The sequence below is a fragment of the Hyla sarda genome, chromosome 1 (assembly GCF_029499605.1).
Source record: "Hyla sarda isolate aHylSar1 chromosome 1, aHylSar1.hap1, whole genome shotgun sequence".
Classification (NCBI taxonomy): Eukaryota; Metazoa; Chordata; class Amphibia; order Anura; family Hylidae; genus Hyla; species Hyla sarda.
Genome location: NC_079189.1, coordinates 246039216 through 246064104, shown reverse-complemented (window position 1 = coordinate 246064104; position 24889 = coordinate 246039216). Strand labels below are relative to the sequence as shown.

At 45.9% G+C, this 24889-nt stretch overlaps 1 protein-coding gene across 8 annotated transcripts in view; it reads right to left on the bottom strand.

The window, feature by feature from the left end:
- The window catches only part of MAST3 (microtubule associated serine/threonine kinase 3), a 349606-nt gene extending 327304 nt beyond the window's left edge, over positions 1–22302 (bottom strand). For 5 of the 8 annotated variants that reach the window (XR_008892095.1, XM_056569940.1, XM_056569959.1 and 2 more), the window contains exon 1: positions 22195–22291. Coding sequence is in view for 7 of the 8 variants with exons in the window: in XM_056569940.1 (XP_056425915.1) it covers positions 22195–22233 (39 nt within the window). In the remaining variant the exon portion in view is untranslated. Of the gene's footprint in view, positions 1–22194 lie in introns of all 8 variants that reach the window. The other 3 variants (XM_056570004.1, XM_056570015.1, XM_056569949.1) reach the window with 2 other exon arrangements.
- Between the last annotated feature and the right edge of the window lie 2587 nt (positions 22303–24889).

Sequence of the window (24889 nt, the reverse complement as noted above, 5' to 3'; positions counted from 1 at the left end):
GCGCGCACCAGCACTGCAGGAGGAAGCACGGGAGACGCGCCGAGAGAAGCCCACGGACGCGGCTCCCGTGCGAGCGGGACGAGGATGCTGCCCAGCTGGAGAGACGGAGGAAGAAGGTAAGTGGCGGGGAGAAGAATGCCGGGGCACGGGCACACAGGAGCGAGGGGAGAGGCGCAGACGGCCCCGTGCAGGATACCGGGACACGGAGCGGGCCGTGACAGTACCCCCCCCCCTTTGGCCCCCTCTTCCTTTTGAGTTGCAGGAACTTCTGGATTAAGTTCTTGTCCAGGATATTCTCCTCGGGTTCCCACGACCTCTCCTCAGGACCAAATCCCTTCCAGTCAACCAAAAAGAACCGTCTACCTCTGGAGAGTTTGGAGGCAAGAATTTGTTGCACTTCAAAAATGTCGGAGGCACCAGAGATTGGAGATGGAATACAAGACTTGGTGGAAAATCGATTCAAGACCAATGGTTTGAGGAGGGAGACATGGAAGGTGTTAGGGATGCGAAGGGAACGAGGCAGGAGCAGCTTGTAGGCCACCGGGTTAATTTGACGAAGAACCTTGAATGGGCCTAGAAAACGGGGTCCTAGTTTATAACTGGGCTGTTTAAGGCGAACATGCTTGGCGGAAAGCCACACCTTGTCACCGGGATGGAAAATTGGTGGAGGTCTTCTCTTCTTGTCAGCCTGGAGTTTCATACGGGAGGAAGCATGGGTTAATGAACGTTGGGTGTCTTTCCAAATGGCCTGGAAATCTCGAACCAGGGAATCAGCCGCAGGGACCTCGGAGGAGATGGGCAGTGGGAGAGGAGGGCGGGGATGGTGTCCATAGACAATGAAGAACGGGGAGTTGCCAGAAGAACCAGAGTCATGGTGATTATAAGAAAATTTGGCCCAGGGTAGAAGAGAGGACCAATCATCTTGTCGTGCAGAGACGAAGTGACGAAGATAGGTACCAAGGGTCTGGTTCACTCTTTCTGCTTGACCATTGGTTTGAGGGTGGTACGCAGAGGAGAAATCCAGCTTGACTTTGAGGCGATTACACAGAGCACGCCAGAACTTTGAGACAAATTGCACCCCCCTGTCAGACACAATATGGAGAGGGAGACCATGGAGCCGGAAGATGTGACGGAAAAACAAACTTGCTAGTTGGGTTGCGGATGGTAGACTGGGGAGCGGGATAAAGTGGGCCATTTTAGAGAATCTGTCCACTACAACCCAGATTACAGTGCAATTGGAGGACGGTGGCAAGTCCGTGATAAAATCCATGGCAATATGGTCCCAAGGAGATTCCGGAATGGGAAGTGGTTGCAGTAAGCCAGCCGGTCTCTGGCGAGAAGTTTTATTCCGGGCACAGATGACACAAGCACGAACAAAATCGGAGACATCGCGGGGTAGGCTGGGCCACCAGTAGTGACGGGAAATGAGGGAGATGGAGTTCTGGATCCCCGAATGTCCTGCTAGGAAGGAGGAGTGGCCCCAGTTCAAGATCTTGGTTCTCAGGTGAGGAGGTACAAAGGTCTTCCCAGGAGGTACCTGAAGAAGGGAAGCCGGTGCTGAAGGAATGAGGCGGTCAGGAGGAATGATGTGCTGAGGCTGCGAGTCTAGTCCCGTAACATCAGAGGCCCTGGAGAGAGCATCAGCTCTGATATTCTTATGGGCTGGACGGAAGTGGATCTGGAAGTTAAAACGAGAGAAGAACAGAGACCACCTGGCCTGTCGGGGGTTCAGCCGTTGCGCGGTTTGCAGGTAAAGGAGATTCTTGTGATCAGTATAAATGGCAATAGGGAGGACTGTCCCCTCCAACCAATGACGCCACTCCTCCAGAGCTAATTTAATAGCCAAGAGCTCCTTGTCCCCGATGGTATAATTTCTTTCTGCTGGAGAAAAGGTCTTAGAAAAGAAAGCGCAGGTGGACATTTTGCCCTTGGTGGATTGCTGCATTAAGACTGCTCCAGCTCCCACGGAGGAGGCGTCCACCTCCAGGGAAAAAGATTTGTCTGGGTCGGGGCGTGTCAAGACCGGAGCAGAAGCAAAGGCAGACTTGAGTTGGGAGAAGGCTTCCACGGCAGGGGGAGGCCAAGACTTGGGGTCCGCTCCCTTTTTAGTCAAAGCCACAAGGGGTGCTACTAGCGTAGAGTAATGTGAGATGAACTGCCGATAATAGTTGGCAAAGCCCAAAAAGCGCTGAATAGCTTTTAATCCAGAAGGCTGAGGCCAGTTCAGAACAGCGGACAATTTATTTGGGTCCATGCGAAGCCCTTGGCTAGAGATGACATAACCAAGAAATGGGAGGCTGGTCTTCTCAAAGAGGCACTTTTCGAGTTTGGCATAAAGATGGTTGCTTCTCAGGCGACAAAGAACTTGGCGTACTTGGGTCCGGTGAACCTCTAAACTGGGGGAGAAGATGAGAATGTCGTCGAGATAGACGACAACACAGGAGTACAGGAGATCCCGGAAAATGTCGTTGACGAATTCCTGAAAAACTGCTGGTGCGTTACACAGGCCGAAAGGCATAACAAGATATTCATAGTGTCCATCTCGGGTATTGAATGCAGTCTTCCATTCGTCCCCCTTTCTGATCCTAATCAAGTTATAGGCACCTCGAAGATCCAACTTCGAGAAGATCTTAGCTCCGCGTAAGCGATCAAAGAGCTCGGAAATTAGTGGAAGAGGATACCGATTCTTAATAGTGATCTTATTCAACCCTCGATAATCAATACAGGGGCGTAGCGAACCGTCCTTCTTTTCCACAAAGAAGAAGCCGGCTCCCGCAGGGGAGGAAGATTTTCGGATGAATCCCCTCTGTAAGTTCTCCCGGATATAATCCGACATGGCCTTGGTCTCGGGCGCGGACAGTGGATAAATCCTACCCCGAGGAGGAGAGGTGCCTGGCAGGAGGTCGATAGGGCAGTCATAGGGACGGTGAGGAGGTAGACACTCCGCTTGCTGCTCAGAAAAAACGTCGGCAAATTCACGATAGTGGACAGGAAGGCCAGGTAAGACAGAAGTGGGAGGAGGGAATCTAGGTTGAACCGATTTCAGGCAACGGTTGTGGCAATCCGGACCCCAACGAGTAACCTCTCCGGAGCGCCAGTCCAAGAGTGGGGCATGAAGCTGCAACCAAGGAAGACCCAGGAGAGCATCAGAAGTGCAGTGAGGTAGAACGTAGAAGACGATCCTTTCCTTATGAAAGACCCCAATCTGCATCTCGAGTGGAGCAGTCACCTCAAGCACTGCGGTATTAAGGCACTCCCCACTGATGGAAGATATGTACAAGGGTTTAGTGAGCCGAGAGACAGGAAGGCGGTACTTAGAAACTAGGTGAGCGGAAAGAAAATTGCCGGCAGAACCAGAGTCCACAAGAGCGGAAACAGAAAAGGTATTACCCGAAGAAGTGATCTGAACTGGGATATTCAAGCGGGGAGAGGAGTTCCTCTCACCTAGGGTCGCCTCTCCTACGTCTCCTAGGTGTGAGCGTTTCCCTGGCGAGGAGGACGGAGAGGGCAACGATTCAAGAAGTGTTCTGGGCTGGCACAGTAAAGGCAAAGATTCTCCTCCCTGCGACGGGTTCTTTCCTGAGGGGTAAGACGGGCCCGGTCCACTTGCATGGGCTCGTCAACAACAGAAGATGAGGGGGCCTCCGGTGGGTGTTGTAATACCGGAGCCAGCCTAGGGAAGCGACGTGGTCTTGGCTGCTGACGCTCCTGGCGGAGTTCCCCTTGCCTCTCCGCAAAACGGACATCGATGCGGGTAGCCAAATGGATTAAATCCTGAAGAGAAGAGGGGGGGTCACGAGTGGCCAGGGCATCCTTGACCCTACTAGACAGGCCCTTCTTGAAGGTGGCACACAGTGCCGGTTCATTCCAGTCCAGTTCAGACGCTAGGGTGCGAAACTGGATGGCGTAATCACCGACTGACGAATCTCCCTGACAAAGGTTCAAGAGGGCAGACTCGGCGGAAGAGGCTCGGGCAGGTTCTTCGAAGGCGCTCCGGAACTCGGTAAGAAAGGTTTGCAGGTCCGCTGTAATAGGGTCGCCTTTGTCCCAAAGAGGGGTGGCCCAGGCCAAGGCTCTTCCAGAAAGAAGACTGAGGACGAAGGCCACCTTGGCCCGTTCCGAACGGAACTGATCTGCCATTAATTCTATATGCATGGAGCATTGGGACACAAAACCCCTGCACGCCTTGGAGTCACCCTCAAACTTGTTGGGCAGGGAGAGTCGCAACTTGGGACCGAGAGCAGAAGCTGGAGGCTCAGGTCCAGGAGCAGGCTCGGGAACGGGTTGCCGTGGCTGCGGCTGCTGAAGCTGCTGCTGCTGCATGGTGAGGAGCTGCTCCATCATGGCGGATAATTGGTTCAGTTGTTGAGCCTGCTGTGCCAACTGCTGGGACTGCTGAGCCACCACAGTAGAGAGATCCGCGATGCTGGGAAGAGGCACCTTGGCGGGATCCATGGCCGGATCTTGCTGTAACACTCACCGGAGAAGACTGGAGGTGGATCCGCTGAGCACCGCGTGGCAGATGTAGAGAGCCGCACCAGGGAGCGGAATCTAAGACGCCGCTGGTCTTCACCAGAGCCCGCCGCGAAGCAGGATGGACTTGCTGCGGCAGGCGACGTCCAGGTCGCTTCCGCTGGTACGACTCGACCACGCGGGCGGCCGAGGTGGTACTTGGCACAGAGAGGGGTAACTGGGAGGTTGGGAGCGGGCAAGCTGTCGGGCTGAAGGTAGGGCTAAGGTCAGAGGCTGGAGACTGGGTGCGTGGTCAGGAACGTAACAGAAGGTCAAGGGCAGGCGGCAAGGGACGAAGTGGGGGACGTAGCTTAAAGGTCAGGTAGCACAGGTAGTCAAAGTAGTGGTACGCTTTCTCTAGGGCAATAGCACAAAGATCCGGCAGGGAACAAGGGAAGTGAGGTGCTTAAATAAGGTGGGACCAACAAGTGACAAATAGAAAGGGTACTGTCTCTTTAAATCTCACAGAGTGGCGCGCGCGCGCCCTGGGGGAGAGACGCGCGCGCACCAGCACTGCAGGAGGAAGCACGGGAGACGCGCCGAGAGAAGCCCACGGACGCGGCTCCCGTGCGAGCGGGACGAGGATGCTGCCCAGCTGGAGAGACGGAGGAAGAAGGTAAGTGGCGGGGAGAAGAATGCCGGGGCACGGGCACACAGGAGCGAGGGGAGAGGCGCAGACGGCCCCGTGCAGGATACCAGGACACGGAGCGGGCCGTGACAGTACCCCTTTAAAGACACAGCCCATTTTGGCCTTAAAGGGGTACTCCGGCCCTAAGACATCCTATCCCCTATCCAAAGGATAGGGAATAAGATGTCTGATTGCGGGGGTCCCGCCACTGGAGACCCCCGCAATCTGTCATCCACCTGTCTCAGCTGCTCAAAGCGATGATTGCTCCGTGTCTGAAGCCTCACGACCACAGGACCGGAGTATCATGACATCACGACTCCGCCCCCTTGTGACATCACACCCCCTTAATGCAAGTCTATTGGAGGGGGCGTGATGGCTGTCACGCCCACTCCCATAGACTTGCATTGAGGGGGCGTGGTCGTGGGCATCTGCTGTTTGTATCATCCTGCACTTTTTCTACTTTTTGGATACTTATAATAAAGAATTCTGTTTTATTCTACACAGAGGGTTAGTGTTATTAACCTTTTCTACTGTCTATTGAGAAATAAAATGTTAACACACCTATTTTCAAAAGCATTCTTACTTTGCTGCATTTTTTCCACACCTGGTTTAAAACTTTTGCACTGTATTGTATAAACTAATTCATAGAAATAAAATAACGCACTAAGCAGGAGTTTCCTGGTAACTAGTGAAACTTTATATGTGGATGTAATGATGATATATGTAAGTGATTATTAGAGAGAAAGGGTCAATTTATTGGGAAAATTGTACAATTGAAACCTAATTCTGGTACCCTGGAGTGCCTCTAGTCAAGATAAGATACATTTGAGCATGGAGCTGTACAGATTCTGAATGGCATCCTGCAGGACATTTGCCAACAGATGCAGCTAGGTTTTAGATCCTCTCACTTGTAGGGTGCCAAAGCTAGCTTAAGTATGTAGAGAAAAAACAAATGGGACAAATGCCGTCACACCCTTTGCCTTTTTTTCCCCGACATTGATAATTGGTTGAAAAACTAGTGAACTGCTCACCTGTGGGTGTTGTGCTACGAACACAACACTGATAATCACCTTTAGAGTGGGGCGCTATGGTTCCCATGTCCATCCGTGCCCAGAAGCATGGGTGGTAACAACAGTGGTAGCTCCCATGGTGTTGGAGAAGAAGATGACACCTGGTTGGTGCTCACTGGATGCTGGATGGAAGTGGTGAAAGTAGCAATAACCCAGTAGCGGACACAAAATAATAAACAATAGTGGCTCTATTTGCCTTTAAAATGCATTACGCATTTTGAGGGGACCTGCTCCCCTTTTCCTCAGGACCTGGAGGCACATGAGGAAGAAGGGAGCAGGTCTTCTCAAAACGCAGTGTCCCGTTTAAAGGCAAATAAAGACACTAAAGTTTACTATTTAGTTTCTGCTACTGGTTATTGCTACTTTCACCACTTCCATCCACGATGATTTCACCAGATGTGGATAGCGGCATTTGCCATGAGGTCTTGTAAATAAGAGTGCAGAATTATGGTACTTGTGATGCACGAGTGCAGAAGTGCTGACGGGCACTGAAGTGCACAAGGTGCAATTAGTGTTGAGCGGCATAGGCCATATTCGAATTCGCGAATATTCGCGAATATATGGACGAATATTCGTCATATATTCGCGAATATTCGCATATTCGTTATATCCTCGTTTTATTTTCGCGTATGCGAAAATACGCGCATGCGAAAATTAACATATGTGGAAATTCGCATATGCGAAAATTAGCATATGTTAATTTTCGCATATGCGAATTTTCGCACGCCAGTCTCACACAGTAGTATTACAGCCTTCTTTACACCACACAAGCTGGAAGCAGAGAGGGATGATCACTGTGATGTGTACTGTGAAGAAAAAAAAAAAAAAAAAAAAAAAAAAAACGAATATTCGTAATTACGAATATATAGCGCTATATTCGCGAAATTCGCGAATTCGCGAATATGCGATATTCGCGAATAATATTCGAATTGCGAATATTCGCGAGCAACACTAGGTGCAATCACGCATATCTACAATGCCGTGGCCACGTGGATAAATATTTCCTTATATGATATCAGTGTCCTGGAACTAATCCTAACTGGCTGGATCATTTTGAGTGATATGTTATTTTTATATACAGGTTTTTGCTGTTTAGACACCAGCTTTACCCTCTGGCATCGGTCCTTATCTATTGGACAGATTACCCTTGAGAAACCCTGACATCATGGGGGGAAACGCGTCGTAACAAGAGGGCATAAAACTGTTACATTGTTTCGATTCACTATTCACATAAGGTGTTAGTTTTTGGTAATCTAATCTGGTTTTTACTGGTGGGTGGATATCTTGATATATACATTCTTAGTATTGGTGACAGTTGATTTGCGTTGGAGACAGTTTATCTCTAGCATTAGATTGGAGAAAACTATTTGTCTCTTTTACCATTGTCACCAAAGAGAATGTTCTGTGATAAGTGATGTTTTATACTGTCACAGTTTAAATACAGTGGTGATATAGAGAGTCCCAGTTGTAATGCAGTGTATTGCGACACTTAGATATTTATGAGGTTCCACTCTCCTGACTTCATTATTAAACAAACTAGATGTTGAGGTATTGGTTTTGAGGTGTCACGAGTGTTTAACCACATTTTTTGTTATGAGATTCCTTTTAATGCATACCAATAAATAGTTGTTTTAATCTAAACAAGGGTCTAACGGAGGGCCAGGCAGCAGAAACAGCTTGCCTGCCGCTAGGCTGCTGTTACGCCTAGCGCTCCGGGTCCCCGCTCCTCCCCGGAGCGCGTACGGCGTCTTTCTCTCCGCAGCGCCCCGGTCGGTCCCGCTGACCGGGAGCGCTGCCCTGTCATGGCCGTCGGGGATGCGATTCGCACAGCGGGACGCGCCCGCTCGCGAATCGCATCCCAGGTCACTTACCCGTTCCCGTCCCCTGCTGTCGTGTGCTGGCGCGCGCGGCTCCGCTCTCTAGGGCGCGCGCGCGCCAGCTCCCTGAGACTTAAAGGGCCAGTGCACCAATGATTGGTGCCTGGCCCAATTAGCTTAATTGGCTCCCACCTGTTCCCTGGCTATATCTAGTCTCCTCCCTTGCACTCCCTTGCCGGATCTTGTTGCCCTTGTGCCTAGTGAAAGCGTTTTGTGTGTCTAAAGCCTGTGTACCAGTACTTCTGCTATCCACCCTGACTACGAACCTTGCCGCCTGCCCCCGACCTTCTGCTACGTCCGACCTTGCTTCTGTCTACTCCCTTGTACCGCGCCTGTCATCAGCAGTCAGAGAGGTGAGCCGTTGCTAGTGGATACGACCTGGTCACTACCGCCGCAGCAAGACCATCCCGCTTTGCGGCGGGCTCTGGTGAAAACCAGTAGTGACTTAGAACCGGTCCACTAGTGCTGTCCTCGCTAATCCCTCTCTGACACAGAGGATCCACTACCTGCCAGCCGGCATCGTGACAGTAGATCCGGCCATGGATCCCGCTGAGGTTCCCCTGCCAGTTGCCTCTGATATCACCACGGTGGTCGCCCAGCAAGCCCGACAGATCGCCCATCTAACCCACCAGCTGTCGGAAGTGTCCACCATTGTGCACCAACTTCAGTCGCAACTTCATCAGCAATCATCTCCTCCGCCAGCTCCTGCACCTCCTCCGCAGCGAGTGGCCACTCCTAGCCTCCGCCTGTCCTTGCCGGACAAATTTAATGGGGACTCTAAGTTTTGCCGTGGCTTTCTTTCGCAATGTTCCCTGCACTTGGAGATGATGTCGGACCAGTTTCCCACTGAAAGGTCTAAGGTGGCTTTCGTAGTCAGCCTTCTCTCTGGAAAAGCCCTGTCATGGGCCACACCGCTCTGGGACCGCAATGACCCCGTCACCGCCTCTGTACACTCCTTCTTCTCGGAAATTCGAAGTGTCTTCGAGGAACCTGCCCGAGCCTCTTCTGCTGAGACTGCCCTGCTGAACCTCGTCCAGGGTAATTCTTCCGTTGGCGAGTACGCCATACAATTCCGTACCCTTGCTTCTGAACTATCCTGGAATAATGAGGCCCTCTGCGCGACCTTTAAAAAAGGCCTATCCAGCAACATTAAAGATGTTCTGGCCGCACGAGAAACTCCCGCTAACCTGCATGAACTCATTCATCTAGCCACTCGCATTGACATGCGTTTTTCTGAGAGGCATCAAGAGCTCCGCCAGGAAAAAGACTTCGATCTCTGGACACCTCTCCCACAGTCTCCATTGCAATCTGCGCCTAGGCCTCCCGCCGAGGAAGCCATGCAAGTGGATCGGTCTCGCCTGACCCTGGAAGAGAGGAATCGCCGTAAGGAAGAGAATCTTTGTCTGTACTGTGCCAGTACCGAACACTTTTTGGTGGATTGCCCTGTCCGTCCTCCACGTCTGGGTAACGCACGCTCGCACCCAGCTCTCGTGGGTGTGGCGTCTCTTGATGCTAAGTCGGCTTCTCCACGTCTCACGGTGCCTGTCCGGATTTCTACTTCAGCCAGCTCTTCCCTCTCAGCCGTGGCCTGCCTGGACTCTGGTGCCTCTGGGAATTTTGTTCGGGAGTCCTTGGTGAATAAGTTCCGCATTCCGGTGACCCGTCTTGTCAAGCCACTCCATATTTCCGCGGTCAACGGAGCCAGGTTGGATTGCACCGTGCGTTACCGCACGGAGCCCCTCCTAATGTGCATCGGACCTCATCACGAGAAAATTGTATTTTTGGTCCTTCCCAATTGCACTTCCGAAATTCTCCTTGGACTACCCTGGCTTCAACACCATTCCCCAACCCTGGACTGGTCCACTGGGGAGATCAAGAGTTGGGGTCCCTCTTGTTCCAAGGACTGCCTTAAACCGGCTCCCAGTACTCCCTGCCGTGACCCTGTGGTTCCTCCTGTATCCGGTCCCCCTAAGGTCATTAAGGACTCTGCCTGCCACAGGAAATGCCTCTCCCCCCCTCCCAGTCCCATCAGGCAAGCCTCTGTGTCCCCTCATGGCCCTCGTCCTGGTGTCACACTGCCCCGTGCCAGGCCTCGCCCTCTGCCCTTCCTCCCCATTCCTACTCCTGCTGTTCTGCCTGCCGTTGAGGAATCCCTCCATCCTTTCCCGGTGTCCTCATCCCAGGGGAGGCAGTTACCGGACAAAGAGAAGGGGAGACCTAAGGGGGGGGGTACTGTTACGCCTAGCGCTCCGGGTCCCCGCTCCTCCCCGGAGCGCGTACGGCGTCTTTCTCTCCGCAGCGCCCCGGTCGGTCCCGCCGACCGGGAGCGCTGCCCTGTCATGGCCGTCGGGGATGCGATTCGCACAGCGGGACGCGCCCGCTCGCGAATCGCATCCCAGGTCACTTACCCGTTCCCGTCCCCTGCTGTCGTGTGCTGGCGCGCGCGGCTCCGCTCTCTAGGGCGCGCGCGCGCGCCAGCTCCCTGAGACTTAAAGGGCCAGTGCACCAATGATTGGTGCCTGGCCCAATTAGCTTAATTGGCTCCCACCTGTTCCCTGGCTATATCTAGTCTCCTCCCTTGCACTCCCTTGCCGGATCTTGTTGCCCTTGTGCCTAGTGAAAGCGTTTTGTGTGTCTAAAGCCTGTGTACCAGTACTTCTGCTATCCACCCTGACTACGAACCTTGCCGCCTGCCCCCGACCTTCTGCTACGTCCGACCTTGCTTCTGTCTACTCCCTTGTACCGCGCCTGTCATCAGCAGTCAGAGAGGTGAGCCGTTGCTAGTGGATACGACCTGGTCACTACCGCCGCAGCAAGACCATCCCGCTTTGCGGCGGGCTCTGGTGAAAACCAGTAGTGACTTAGAACCGGTCCACTAGCGCGGTCCTCGCTAATCCCTCTCTGACACAGAGGATCCACTACCTGCCAGCCGGCATCGTGACAGCTGCCATATGGGACAGGGTTATGTTTTATATATATATATATATATATATATATATATATATATATATATATATATATATCCTGGGCTATGTGCCCCCATATATTGTATGTAAATATATACAATACATGTGTTATATAGTTATGGGCCCCTGGGTGACTCTTTGTCCGTAAGCCCTGTCTCCAAACTTTATGCCCCCATATAGTACAGTTTATTATAGGCCTACAACTCTGTGCCCCCACTATCATAGGTGCCCATATAGTAGGCAGGCTGTTGCTAATTTTCATAAATAATTATATACACATGACATACATGATAAAAGAGATAAAATACATATGCAAGGGAAATTTCATTTTTTCCTCCTTTTAAAATCCATAACTCTTTAAATTTTCCATCTACAAACCCATATGAGGGCTTGTTGTTTGTGGAACTAATTTTACTAAGGCAGACCATATAAGTGATAACACCGAGTTACATCAGGATACTTATAGGTGATGTCTTTTCTGATTGGAGACATTTACTTTCCGTTTTGTTTACCATCCAACCCAGAACGTCATAATGATTTCTTCCAGCTACAACTTGTCTCTGCAAAACGTGCCAGTAAAAACATTTTAGGCTCCGCACTTTTCCAAGACTTATAGTGCCCGAACTAGTAATCATGCCCCTCTTGTCCCACGTAGTAGAATGTGGGGATGAGAGGGTAATGAAAGAGTCAGTAGGGTCCTCCTATTACCTAATTAGATTGCTCCAGTAGGTAGACTGGTCTATTTAGGTAGTTTCCCCCATCACATAGGTGCCCTGAGTAGGTAGCCCCCCCCCCCCAAGAGATTAGTCGCCCCTGTAGGTAAACCCCCAGATTTTTGCCTCATGTATGCAAAACCCCAGCCTTCGGCCATCAGGACATGATGGGAGTTTTTGGAACCATCTGAAGAGCCACAGGTTGGTGATCATTGTCGAAGATTTTTGACTAACCCTTAAACTATGATCATACTTGAAAAGTGCATAAAAAGCTATTCCATGTAATATAAATATATAAAATTATCTTGACAGTGAGCAGCAAATCTTTTCATGCTACCTGCATACGCAACAGCAGAATACAGGCTGAAGGGTTTCCAGCAATTCTACACTGCTCAAAAAAAAAAACTAAAGGGAACACTTAAACAACACAATGTAACTCCAAGTCAATCACACGTCTGTGAAATCACACTGTCCAATCAGGAAGCAACACTGATTGACAATCAATTTCACATGCTGTTGTGCAAAAGGAACTGACAACAGGTGGAAATTATAAGCAATTAGCAAGACACCCCCAATAAAGGAGTGGTTCTGCAGGTGGTGACCACAGACCACTTCTCAGTTCCTATGCGTCTTTGCTGATGTTTTGATCACTTTCGAATGCTGGCAGTGTTTTCACTCTAGTGGTAGCATGAGACGGAGTCTACAACCCACACAAGTGGCTCAGGTAGTGCAGCTCATCCAGGATGGCCCATCAATGCGAGCTGTGGCAAGAAGGTTTGCTGTGTCTGTCAGCGTAGTGTCCAGAGCATGGAGGCGCCACCAGGAGACAGGCCAGAACATCAGGAGATGTGGAGGAGGCCAATGGAGGGCAACAACCCAGCAGCAGGACCACTACTTCCGCCTTTGTGCAAGGAGGAGCAGGAGGAGCACTGCCAGGGCCCTTCAAAATGACCTCCAGCAGGCCACAAATGTGAATGTGTCCAATCAAACGGTCTCAAACAGACTCCATGAGAGTGGTATGAGGGCCCGATGTCCACAGGTGGGGGTTGTGCTTACAGCCCAACACCGTACAGGACGTTTGGCATTTGCCAGAGAACATCAAGATTGGCAAATTCGCCACTGGCGCCCTGTGCTCTTCACAGATGAAAGCAGTTTCACACTGAGCACATGTGACAGACGTGACAGAGTCTGGGGATGCTGTGGAGAATGTTCTGCTGCCTGCAACATCCTCTAGCATGACCGGTTTCTTTGGGGGGCCCTCCATGTGCTTGCCAGAAGTAGCCTGACTGCCATTAGGTACCGAGATGAGATCCTCAGACCCCTTGTGAGACCATATGCTGGTGCTGTTGGCCCTTGGTTCCTTCTAATGCAAGACAATGCTAGACCTCATGTGGCTGCAGTGTGTCAGCAGTTCCTGCAAGAGGAAGGCATTGATGCTATGGACTGGCCTGCCCATTCCCCAGACCTGAATCCGATTGAGTGCCACTGGGACATCATGTCTCGCTTCATCCACCAACGCCACGTTGCACTACAGACTATCCAGGAGTATGCCCATGCATTGCAGGGAGGTCATACGGGCACATGGAGGCCACACAAACTACTGAGCCTCATTTTGACTTGTTTTAAGGACATTACATTAAAGTTGGATCCACCTGTAGTGTGGTTTTTCATTTAGATTTTGAGTGTGACTCCATATCCAGACCTCCATGGGTTAATAAATTTGATTTCCATTGATAATTTTGTGTGATTTTGTTGTCAGCACATTCAACTATGTAAAGACGAAAGTATTTACATACAAATAGTTCATTCATTCAGATTTAATATGTGTTATCTTAGTGTTCCTTTTATGTTTTTGAGCAGTGTTTATTAGAGGAATTGTCCTTTATGCAATTTCCTGGTCTATTCTTCATAGTGACTCTAGAGAGGTGGAGCTCTGCTTTTAAAAAGTTGCTCTGCAACTCTAACATCTGATCAGGGCATGTAATAAGTAATGTTCCAACTTAGGAGTCAGAACTTTATTTGATCTGAATATCTGAGCAGAATATCAGTGATACAAGCTTCTGGGATGAAAAAAAAATTCTTAAAATTGGGGGCAGTATTTTGAGCAGCACACTTGCTAAACCTAAAGTAGGAGTCTGACTCCTTTAAAGTATTTATATTTAAACCATGTTGCTGGAAGTCTAGTACCAGGCCCTGGTATGTTACCTGCAGAAATGTAGAAAAAAGCTGCAGTGGCGCTTCCAAGGAAGTAACCCAAAGTCGTGGGTATAGGTGTAAAGTAAATAATTTATTACAGCATAAAGAAAATCAAAGAAAATAAATAAACATAGCAAGACGCGTTTCAGGAGTCACAGCTCCATTTATCAATTGCAGGTAGTTGCTATAACTCCATCCTCACGCTTCAGGCCTGCATACCAAGCTACCATCACCGGCAAGGGATACGCTACCCCCCACCAGGGCACCTACCTACACCGGCTAGAGACCTACACCGCACCCGGCGCCACCTCCGCTTTTTTTTGCTATATACTGGTATGTTACCTGGCACACATACAGGGTAGGTAGTAGATATCGACAAATCCCCACCCACGGTCCCTGCCCCCGATTGCCATACTTTCCTTTGGCTCTTGTCTTCTTTCTACTTCCTCTGTTTTCTCTTCCTCTGCGGTCCAGTGACTGATGGCGCCATTCAAGTACCAGAGTGCAGAGAAAGAGTTCAGCCTGTGCATACCGGCTGCATTAACCCATTAACTACAATGGAACGTAAATGTACGTCCTAGCACATTGGTACTTAACGCACCAGAAGGTACATCTACGTCCTGTACATGAAGCGAGCACAATAGCTGCAGATTGGGACCTGCCGGTAATGGCGGACATCAGCGATAGCACTGATGTCTGCCATTAACCCCTAAGATGCCGTGATCAATATTGATCACAGTATCTGTGGCAATTTGACTGTTCTGAAGGCTGATCTGATTATTTTGCCTAATTTGTTTTAATAATTGCCTAGTGACAATTCTGATTATTTTCCCCAATTTTCTCTACATCCATGCCACATCTGGATCTCTACATCCCTGCCGTGCGCATGTTATACAATATTCTGTTGTATTGTTAAGTTGTATTTCTCAATACACTCACTAACTCAATTACCACTCTTGCCAGTTTGCACGTACAGCAGGTGAAAGTTGTATTTCAAGTAGTATTCCACACATACAAAGTAACCAAAATAAATAAGATCCGAAATTAAATTATGTGTTATAATGTGAAATGACTCAGGGAAAAAGTATTCAACACATGAAAGAAGGGAGGAGCAAAAAGGCATGGAAAGCCAAAACAACAGCTGAAATCTATCAGTAATTGAAAAGCAATTCAACAGTCAGTGTAAATTAATATCAGCTGGTTCAGTCCCAACTGATGGCCTCTAAAAATGTCTCATTGCCAAGGTGTCACACAAGACACATTTTATGATGGGTAAAAGCAAAGAGCTGTCTCAAAACCTTCCCAACCTAATTGTTGCAAAACATAACAATGGTGTTGGTTATAGGTGCATTCCTAAGCTTCTGAATGCTCCAGTGAGCACTGTTAGGGCCATAATACGGAAGTGGAAAGACAACAATTTCACCATACATTTGCTAGACCAGGTGCTCCTCGCAAGAAAAGACACTTAAATGGGTACTTTGCCCCTAGACATGTTATCCCCTATTCAAAGTATAGGGGATAACATGTCTGATTGGTTTGCGTGTTCGTGATGTCACACCATGGGGCTCCCATGTTCGTGACATCACGCTATGTCTATGGGAGGGGGCGTGACGGCTGTGTATCTGTCATGCCCTCTTCCATAGACATAAATTGAAAAGGCGTGACATGACATCACGAACACAGAAGACCCTGGCTTCCGTGTTCATTAATGCCAGAGATCGTGGGGATCCCAGAGGCCGGACCCACCCACGATCAGACATGTTATCCCTTATCCTTGGGATAGGGGGATAACATGTCTGGGGGATAAGTACCCCTTTAAATACTGGGAGAATATATCGAGATATTTATCATTGTCTTTAGAGCTGTTTTTGTGTGTATATTTGTCTCAAAGTTGGTGCAGTGCAGCATCTCTGACTATCTTTTGAGACTTTTTGGTTTACACCATTTTTTTTTTTTTTTTTTAAAGTGTGCACAGACCAGGTTAGTCTTTTGCAGTGATAATTAATTTATCACCTGTGTGACAGAGTGTCTGGAGAAGTAGTGGACGGGGTCTATGTGTGCCCGAGGTTCCTCACTTCTGTAATTTAAAACAACCAGGGAAATGTTCAGCAGAGGTCTATGCAGTCGTCTCTGCAATTCAGGTTTGTATAAAACCTGTGTGTTTTTTTAGGGCCTGTGTTGCTGGAGTGGGGAGAGAAGGGTGGGCCCCCACTCCATCCGGACAGTCCGGGTTTTGGGCTGTCAGGTAATCACTCCTCAGGTGTGCTGGCCTGACATAAGGCTTAGAATGCAGACACGTCTCTCTCTCAGCCTGGGAACAGATTATCTGCATGGAGCCTGTGAGAGCACTACAAGTGGTATGGACTTTGCTATATTGTTTGGTGCCCAGTATTAGGCCGGCACTTGGTTAGTGAGGTTTCCTGTTGTTTAGTTAGAGCTGGACAGGCTTAGGATTTTGTTTTTATTTTTTATGTTCTGTACCTCAACCTGACAATAAAACTGGCTGAGGTCAGTTAAACAAATTCCCTGCTGTTTGGACTGCAATTTCTACAGTATGCCTGCTAAACTGTGCCTGTCTTCCCAGGAGACGTCATCCACGTTACCTAATCCCTTACACCTGAGACTTAAAAAAAAAAAAAAAAAAGTTGCAAATTTTCACGCAAAACCCACCAAAAAGTCTCAAAAATACACCAGCCCAGACTTAGTTTAGCTTTAGCTCTGCGACCATTTTAATAAATTTGTTGCACCTACACATTACCAGCACACAAAAAAGGTGTAGAAAATGATTCACCTACAATGATGAATGCCCCCCAGTGTGTGGTCAGATAGGAGCAACATTGAATTGTTTGGATGCCATAATACACACCATATTTGAAGGAATAATGGCACTACACATGCACTGCACCCTAAAAACACCATACCAACAGTGAAGTTTGGAGGTGGGAACATCATGGCGCGTGGCTGCTTTTTAACAAAATTTAAATTTTCACATAATTAAAGTAAGGATGAATGGGCAAATTTACTGAGACATTCTTGCCAAAATCTGCTGCCATCTACCAGGATGATGAACATGAAACAATGGTGGACATTTCAACGAGACATTGAACCACACAGCCAAAGAAAGAAAATAAAGCTGCTAGAATGGCCCAGCTAAATCACCTGACTTAAATCCCATTTAAAATCTATGGAAAGGACTGAAGATTATAATTCATAGAACAGGCTCACAGAACCTTCAAGATTTTAATGCTATCTTTGTGGAAGAATGGGCCAAAATCACACCAGAGCAATGCATGCTACTAGCTTCTCCATATCTATGGCTTTTTAAAGCATTAAAGTCATTATCAACAAAGGCTTTTGTACAAAGTATTAAATAAAAATCAGTAAGCATGTACAATACTTCTTTCCTGTGTCATTTCACATTATTACACATAACTTAGCCCCTTAATCACCCATGACGTTTATACATGTTATGGTGTTGTTAAGGATGTATGGCGCAAGCCATACCGGATGGCCCTCAGCTGATTTCAATAGCTGAGAGCAGCTGGCTATTAACCCTTTAGATCACTTGTCAAAGCTGAAACAGTCCCTGTTGGTCTAGAGGGGTGGATCAACCCCTTCATACCCCGCAGCTCGAACCACTGTTGAAGGGGTATTCCGGGCAAAAACATCTTATCCCCTATCCAAAGGATAGGGTATATGATGTCTGATCGCGGGGGGCCTGCTGCTGGGACCCCCTGCAATCTCCCTGCAGCACCCGCATTCTATGCGGGGTTTCCGGGACATGACGTCATACCACGTCCCCTCCATTCATGTCTATGGGAGGGGCCATGACGGCCATCACGCCCCCTCCCATAGACATTAATGGAGGGGGCGTTGTGTGACATCACGTCCCCAGTACCGAAAACTCGGAGGTTTCGGAGACTGGAGACACAGCCCCGCGAATGCGGGTGCTGCAGGGGGATTGCCGGGGGGGGGGGGGGGTTGGGTCCTAGCAGTGGGCCCTCCATGATCAGACATCTTATCCCCTTATCCCCTAAGATGTTTTAGCCTGGGATACCCCTTTAAGGTAGCTGGAGGGCATACCTCTCTTTCACTGCTGTTTTTGGCTCTGCTGTTGATAGTGCCTGTCTGGAGCAGGCTCGATCAGTCAAGCACAGAGTACACAGATCAATGCAGTTCTATTGAAATGCATTGCTTTGTATGAGGAATCTAATGAATCCTCCTAAAAGTCACCTAAGGAGACCAATAAAGTGTAAAAGGTTTAACACACATACATAAACCACTTCCTTACTAAAAGTTTAAATTACCCCCATTTCCCATATTCTATATGAAAAATAAGTTAACATAATAAAAATGAACATATTACTTATTGCCGCATGTGTAATTGTCCAAACTATTAAAATATAACATTATTTATGCCATACAGGGAATGCCATAAGCAAAAAAAACAAACAAACCCCAGAAATGCATTTTTTATCACATCATAGCCCAGGAAAAATGAAGTGAAAAGGTCTGATCCACGATGGCCACACGGGCAAAAAAAAAAAATAAAAATAAAAAAGTGAGCCCTCATACAGCCAAGTATACAAAAAAATGAAAAAGTTAGAGGGGTCAGAAAATGGCAATAAAAAAATTCAAAAAGTTTAGAAATCTTTGTAATTAGTAAAATATGATGCAAAATATAAGATTACATGTTAGTTTGACCACATGGTGAATGGCATAAAAAGGACCCCCCCTCCCCCCCCCAAAAAAAAATTTCATTTTACCTCACAAGTAGTTAATTTCAATTTTGGAGCATATGCTATTTAAAAATTAATGAAAACATTACAAAGTGCAACTGGACCTGCAAAAAACAAACCCTCATATGGGTAGATGAAAGAATAAGAGTTATGGCTTTTAACCCCATCCCGCCATAGGACATATGCATATGTCCAAGTTGCTGGCTAGTTAGCGCAACTGGATGTATGCATACATCCTAACGATCTCCTTCACAGCGTGATGCGCTGCAGGAGATTGCCGATGGGACCCAACTGGTCTACCGAGACTGGAATTGCGCTTATCTTCGCAGCATTAACCCCAGAGATGCCATGGTCAGTCCTGATAATGGAATCTATGGGGTTGACAGGGGAGGGGGTTCCCCCTGTCCACCAACGGTGTTCCCGCAATGTGATTGCAGGATCTAGTTGGTTGCCAAGGCAGCAAGAGGCCAGCTGATGGCCTCCTGTCTGCCTATTACGGCAGTCTGTGATGTCCAGCGATAGGCTGGATCGCACAGGCTGTTATTCAGTGTAGTACTGACTGTTATACTGTGCTGCAGTACAGGTGTACTGCAACATAATATAACCTGTAAAAACTGAAAAGTAAAATAATAAAAGGTATTTAAATAAATTGATAAAGTGTAAAAAAAGAAAGAACAAATGCCCCTTTCCCAATAAAACTCTATATTATCACCCGAAAAATAAAAAACACCCAAACCTCTACATAATAGGTATTGCCACATCCGTAATAACTTGTACAGTAAAATGATAATGCAAAAAATGCAGAAACAGCACATTTTGATCCAAAACAGGGAATAAGAAAGATCAAAAGGTAGCATGAATCTCAAAAATGGTACCAATAAAAAGTATAGCTTGTCCTGCAAAAAATAAGCCCACACACATTGACGTTGGACGAAAAATAAAAGTTATGGCTGTCATGACAACACAAAAAAGGGGAAAAAATTTCTGTTGAGAAAAGGAAAAAAGAATATAAAAAAAAGCTGTATAAATTGGGTATCACAATAATCATACCAACCCACAGAATAAGAATAACATCATTTCTACCATACAGTGAATGCCATAAAAAAGAATTTTTTCACAATAATTTTTTCACAAAAAATGCTGCATGAATCAACAAAGATTTACCACTAATATAAAGTAAAATATTTCACGAAAAAACAATCTCAGAATCGTGTCGCTGAGTAAAAGCATGTCAGAGGTATTACCACTTAAAAAAACACTTGCCAGATTAAAAAAACTTGGGCCCAGTCATTAAGATAAAAACAGGTGGTGTCCTTAAGGGGTTAAAGGGCGAGGAGGGAAAACCAGTGCAAGTGCAACAATGAAAATTGGCAAGGTCCTCAAGGGGTAACTTCTGAGCTGATTTGTTTTGGTTTCTTTGTATGTTTGGTTTGGTTTCTTTGTATGTATGCATTACTTTAGTTGTTACATCTGGTGAAAATTTTATGTCAATTGCACCTTTTTAAATAAATTAAGTAAAAAAAATACTGACTTGTTCAATACTTATTTCACCCGCTGTATATGACAAAGGTGGACCAAGTCCCCTTTTGCTCTACGTGTGCAGCTTTTATTAAAAAAAAAAAATTAAATAAAAAAATCCAGCTTAACTGCAAATGGACTGATGTGGTTTTTAAATAACTTGTTTGTCATGACAAACAGTTGCACATAGAGCTACTCGGCTGCAGCTGGGAGCCCGCTCCGCAGTCGCTCGCTCTGCATTCCAATGAGAACATTTTTATCAACACCCTTTTCCCATTTTCAAATAAAAACGTCTAAACTACAGAAAATAAACAAACATATTTGGTATCACCGCATGAGGAAACATCTGAACTATTAAAATAAGACACCAAAATGGAACCAATAAAAACTACAGATCACAGTGCCAACAATTAACCATCATACAGCTCCGTAGAAAAGTGAACAGCATAAAAACTAAATACCTTTTTTTAAATTTTTTTATTTCAGCCCACATCTAACTTTTTTTTCCATTTTGCAGTAAAAAGAAGGGTATCTTTATAAGAAAAACAAAACAATTGCTCCAACAAAAAACAACCTTATGAGGCTTTGTATGTGGAAAAATTAAATAGTTATGGCTCTTAAAATATGATGAGTTACAAACATGGCAAAGCATGGCTATAACATGCAGAATATGCTGGCACTAGGACCGATCAGAAATGTGCCATCTTCATAGACGGCAATTCATTTCCGAGCAGATACCGCCAAAAGAATTGACATGCCAATTCTTTTGGTAGCGGCCAGAATTGGGATTTCTGCAGCAGTTGTATACCCCTCCAAAATTCTGCCGTGTGCATGGTGCAGCAGAATCCCATTGATTCTGCAACGCAATTTGAATTTTTCTGCTGGATTCTGCTCCAGAAATTCTGCTGTGTGAACATGGTCTATCGCTGAATGTAAGGCATTGGGGTTATACTGTATGACGTACCAATATTTGTTAATAAAAAATAAACTCTTTCATTTTAATCAGCAGAGGCTTAATGTATTGGGCATTGGGGGTTATATTGTATGATATGCCAAAATGTATTAATAGCAACTGATCCCTTTCAATTAAATCAGCAAAGGCTGAATGTTTCTTAACAGAGCATGATGTATCCAGTTTACATGCTGGCACGTAATGCCTCAAATCTAATCGACGGTGTTATAAACTCAATTTTATTTCATCTCTACTACAACCTAGTTAATGTATCTTTTGATCACAGTCATTAAGCATGTACAGAAGACTGATACTCAGACATTGTTGGATATATCACTAGATAACCATATCATGTTCGAACATTTTTTAGATAGTGTAAACATATTCTGCCTCTAATATTGAATGCAAACAATCTAAATATACATAAATGTCTTCTAAAAAGTACTCTTACTTGTGCCTACTGATATGGTGGCAAGTTGTCTACTTTCCTACCCTATATGAGCCAGAGTATTTTCTTTCTTGTTTTTACTAATTTCATTGTATGGAGTTAGTATTGCTTTCTGTATATCGGTTGATTGAAAAAAATTAAAATCTCTTAAATAAACAATTATAAAAAAAAAAAATTATATATATATATTGTTGAGATTCCCATATATATGCATTATAGAACATTCCCTTATAAACATGTACACTAGGTTCTGTTCACACTAATGCCATGGCTTCAGGTCATAACATAGACACAAAAGCTTTGACAAGTCCATTTTCAAACAGATCCGAGGTGTTTGTCAGGTTCTGGTATTTTTTAATAGTTCTGTTTGTGCGTTAAAAAATATCAATAACAACTGGACATAAATAGCATAAAGCTAATGTGAACACAATCATGGCTTGTTCTATAATAAGACATTCACCCTTTATAAAAAGACATAAGAGAATGAACCAAACAAGCTAGTCATTAAACAGTAGCACTATAGATCAACTTTCGCCTGACAACCAGACAGCATTGAAGAATATACAAAGGCTTACTTGCAGTCCTCTCCGCCTCAGGATGCTTGACTCATCCATGTCTAATTTCTCCTATTTTGCCTCTAAAGCTTCTCTCACACTTCCAGCTTTAGCATGCTGCCTTGTTGGTGTCTTCTTGGATCTGTTTAGGCAGCAGCAAGCACCACTAGAAGTGGTTCAACTGCTTCATTTTCCCAATTGGATGTTCTCCGTCATATGATTCTTTTCTTATCCACTAGACCAATCTGATGTGCTGCTTAACTCTTTGATTTCCACTGAATAGCTTCCTTTACATTTTTTTTTAGAGAAAGTTGTACAACAAAACACAATCTATATTACATGCAATAAAACAATTACATTGTGTCTGCAGTAAAGTTCCTTTTTTTGTTTGTAGTATTTGACATTAGCAATTGAAAATAATTTCCCACTAGATTACATTTACATGGAAGGCTTGTGCCAATGCCGGTAATATTGTGACACCAGATTCATTGATTGCCAGAGTGATGTCTAAAGCTGACAGAACTATATATACTAAAGACGGGCACCACTCCTGAGGAAGCTGTCTTGCAGGACCGCAGAACGTGTGGAGCTGCTGTGCCCCCCCCCCCCTAGTTGGTGAGGTAGTCCCCCCAGCTTTCAGGAACATGGTTCATTTAAGCTTGTAATTACAGTTCACCATTGGCCGGTGGTGATTATGTGATATCTGTATTTGTGTTGGTATTAAGATATGTATTACCTGTATCCGGCCATTTGATGCATGTGGGATTCCTTATTCTTCTTTCTATCCCAGGGACCCTTGCCATATATTTATTGTGGTTACCAGGGAGGGGTTGGTGGTAATTCAGATCATAATCCCCACCATGTGTCTATCTCTGTGTTTTTACATATTGTGGTGTGCGTCTCTATATAGTGGCTAGCTTTCTTCTTTTTTTGTTTCTAAAGCTGACAGAGGGCTGGAACACTTTCTGCTTCTGTCTGTCACCACAATTCAGTTGCTTATAAAAATGATGTCCAAGCTGAATAGAGAATTCTCAGAATTTACTTGTGCCACATAAAGCATGAAACATTTAAATTTAGGCAATATGTATTGCTGACAACACTCACGCACCAGGTTTATGTGAAATAACAAGTGTAACACTTTTGATTAGAGTCCATCAGCACATGACGTTTACCACTGCTTACCAGTACTGTGCCATGTGTTTGGCTCTTCCTCCTCACTATAGGTTCCAGACATCCTACTCTCCTGCACTGTCAGTTTCTGGCATGTCCTATAGGGATAGTGCACGTGTACATGGCTCCTGTTATAGAGCCAGTGTGTCCGCTCCTGATTCCTGTCCAGACACCTCCCATATAAATGCACTTCTTTCTTCCTGTGGTGTCTGAGCAATATTGTAGTATCTACAAGCAAAGACGTCTGTTATCTTGTTCCTGATATGCAAACCCTGCCCCGCTTCTGCTCCTCTGGGTCTGCACCTCTTTCTGTATAACAAGCCTGCTACATCTGGCTGCAACTGAGCTCCTCAGCTTTGCTGTTCTAACAGCTCAGGTTCAGCAATCACACTATCAGTCAACTATGCTACATCAGACGTTATTGCTGCCCTAATTTCTTCTATAGCATCAGTTCATCCCACCTGCCTTTTTCACCGGTGTATGGCACTGCAGGGCATTTTGGCCTGCCTTACCAACTGCCACTTAAAAGGCATCCCAGAGTAGGATAAAAGGTGAAAACTAAGTGTGGCTAAAAACTGCAGTGGCAGTTTAAAAAAGACAACAACAAAAACTGCCACGTGAAAACCCAGCCTAAGATGTTTGTCCTCCAAATTCTGCAGAGATAAGTCTTTATAATGGTCAGCTTGAGATGAAAAATGCAGGAAAATAAAAAAAACTCTGATTAGAGATGTCAACCATTAAAAAATGGATGTAACTTCTCTGTAATGACTTACTTATATGGTCTTTAGACTATTTAGTACTAGTATCTGCTTTTTGTAGTTTTTATTCAGAAACAGTATGGTGGTAATGTGTCGCCAGAGTATTGCAGTATTGTGTGATATCGGTATATTAATTAGCTACAATGCAGTATCAACATGTGATCATAGGGTAGTGGTATTATTTGTATAGTAGTAATATTACTCTTGGTATAAAGGGATTGGGTGAGTAGTAGTTATGAGCAAACTTAAATTAGATTAAGAAACCACCAAAGGTGTTTAAAAATAAGTGCTTTCCTAATGTATCTATTGCACAGAACAATCCTGTATTTGTGGTATCATGGGTGGTGTAGGAAAAATACCTTATCAATTCGTGATACCAGGGCACCATTATCCTATACATGGTCCGAGGTTGGAGACAGCTTCTCCTGGGCAAGACACAGGGAGTAAAGGAACACACTGATTTCAGGTTACGGATAACTGTCTTTTGTAATGTCCGTTTATTTGTTTTTATGTGTTGTGGTCTGTTCAGACAATGGTATTCTTGTCTGAGCAGTTTCTGTTCTAATTCTTCCTGTGCTTGGGAGAGTTAATTCTCGGAGCCAATTGAGAACCAGAGTTCTCATGCATTCTGTGCTGGTTATTTGTGCAATAATGTTACTCTGATTATGTCTGTTTTGGCATGTACCTTGTATTTATCTGTTGATATCTGAGTTTTAACCATGGTTTAATAATCCTGTTTGTGATAGCTTTTAGTCTTCCAGGTTTTATGTACATATGTCACTTTTTAA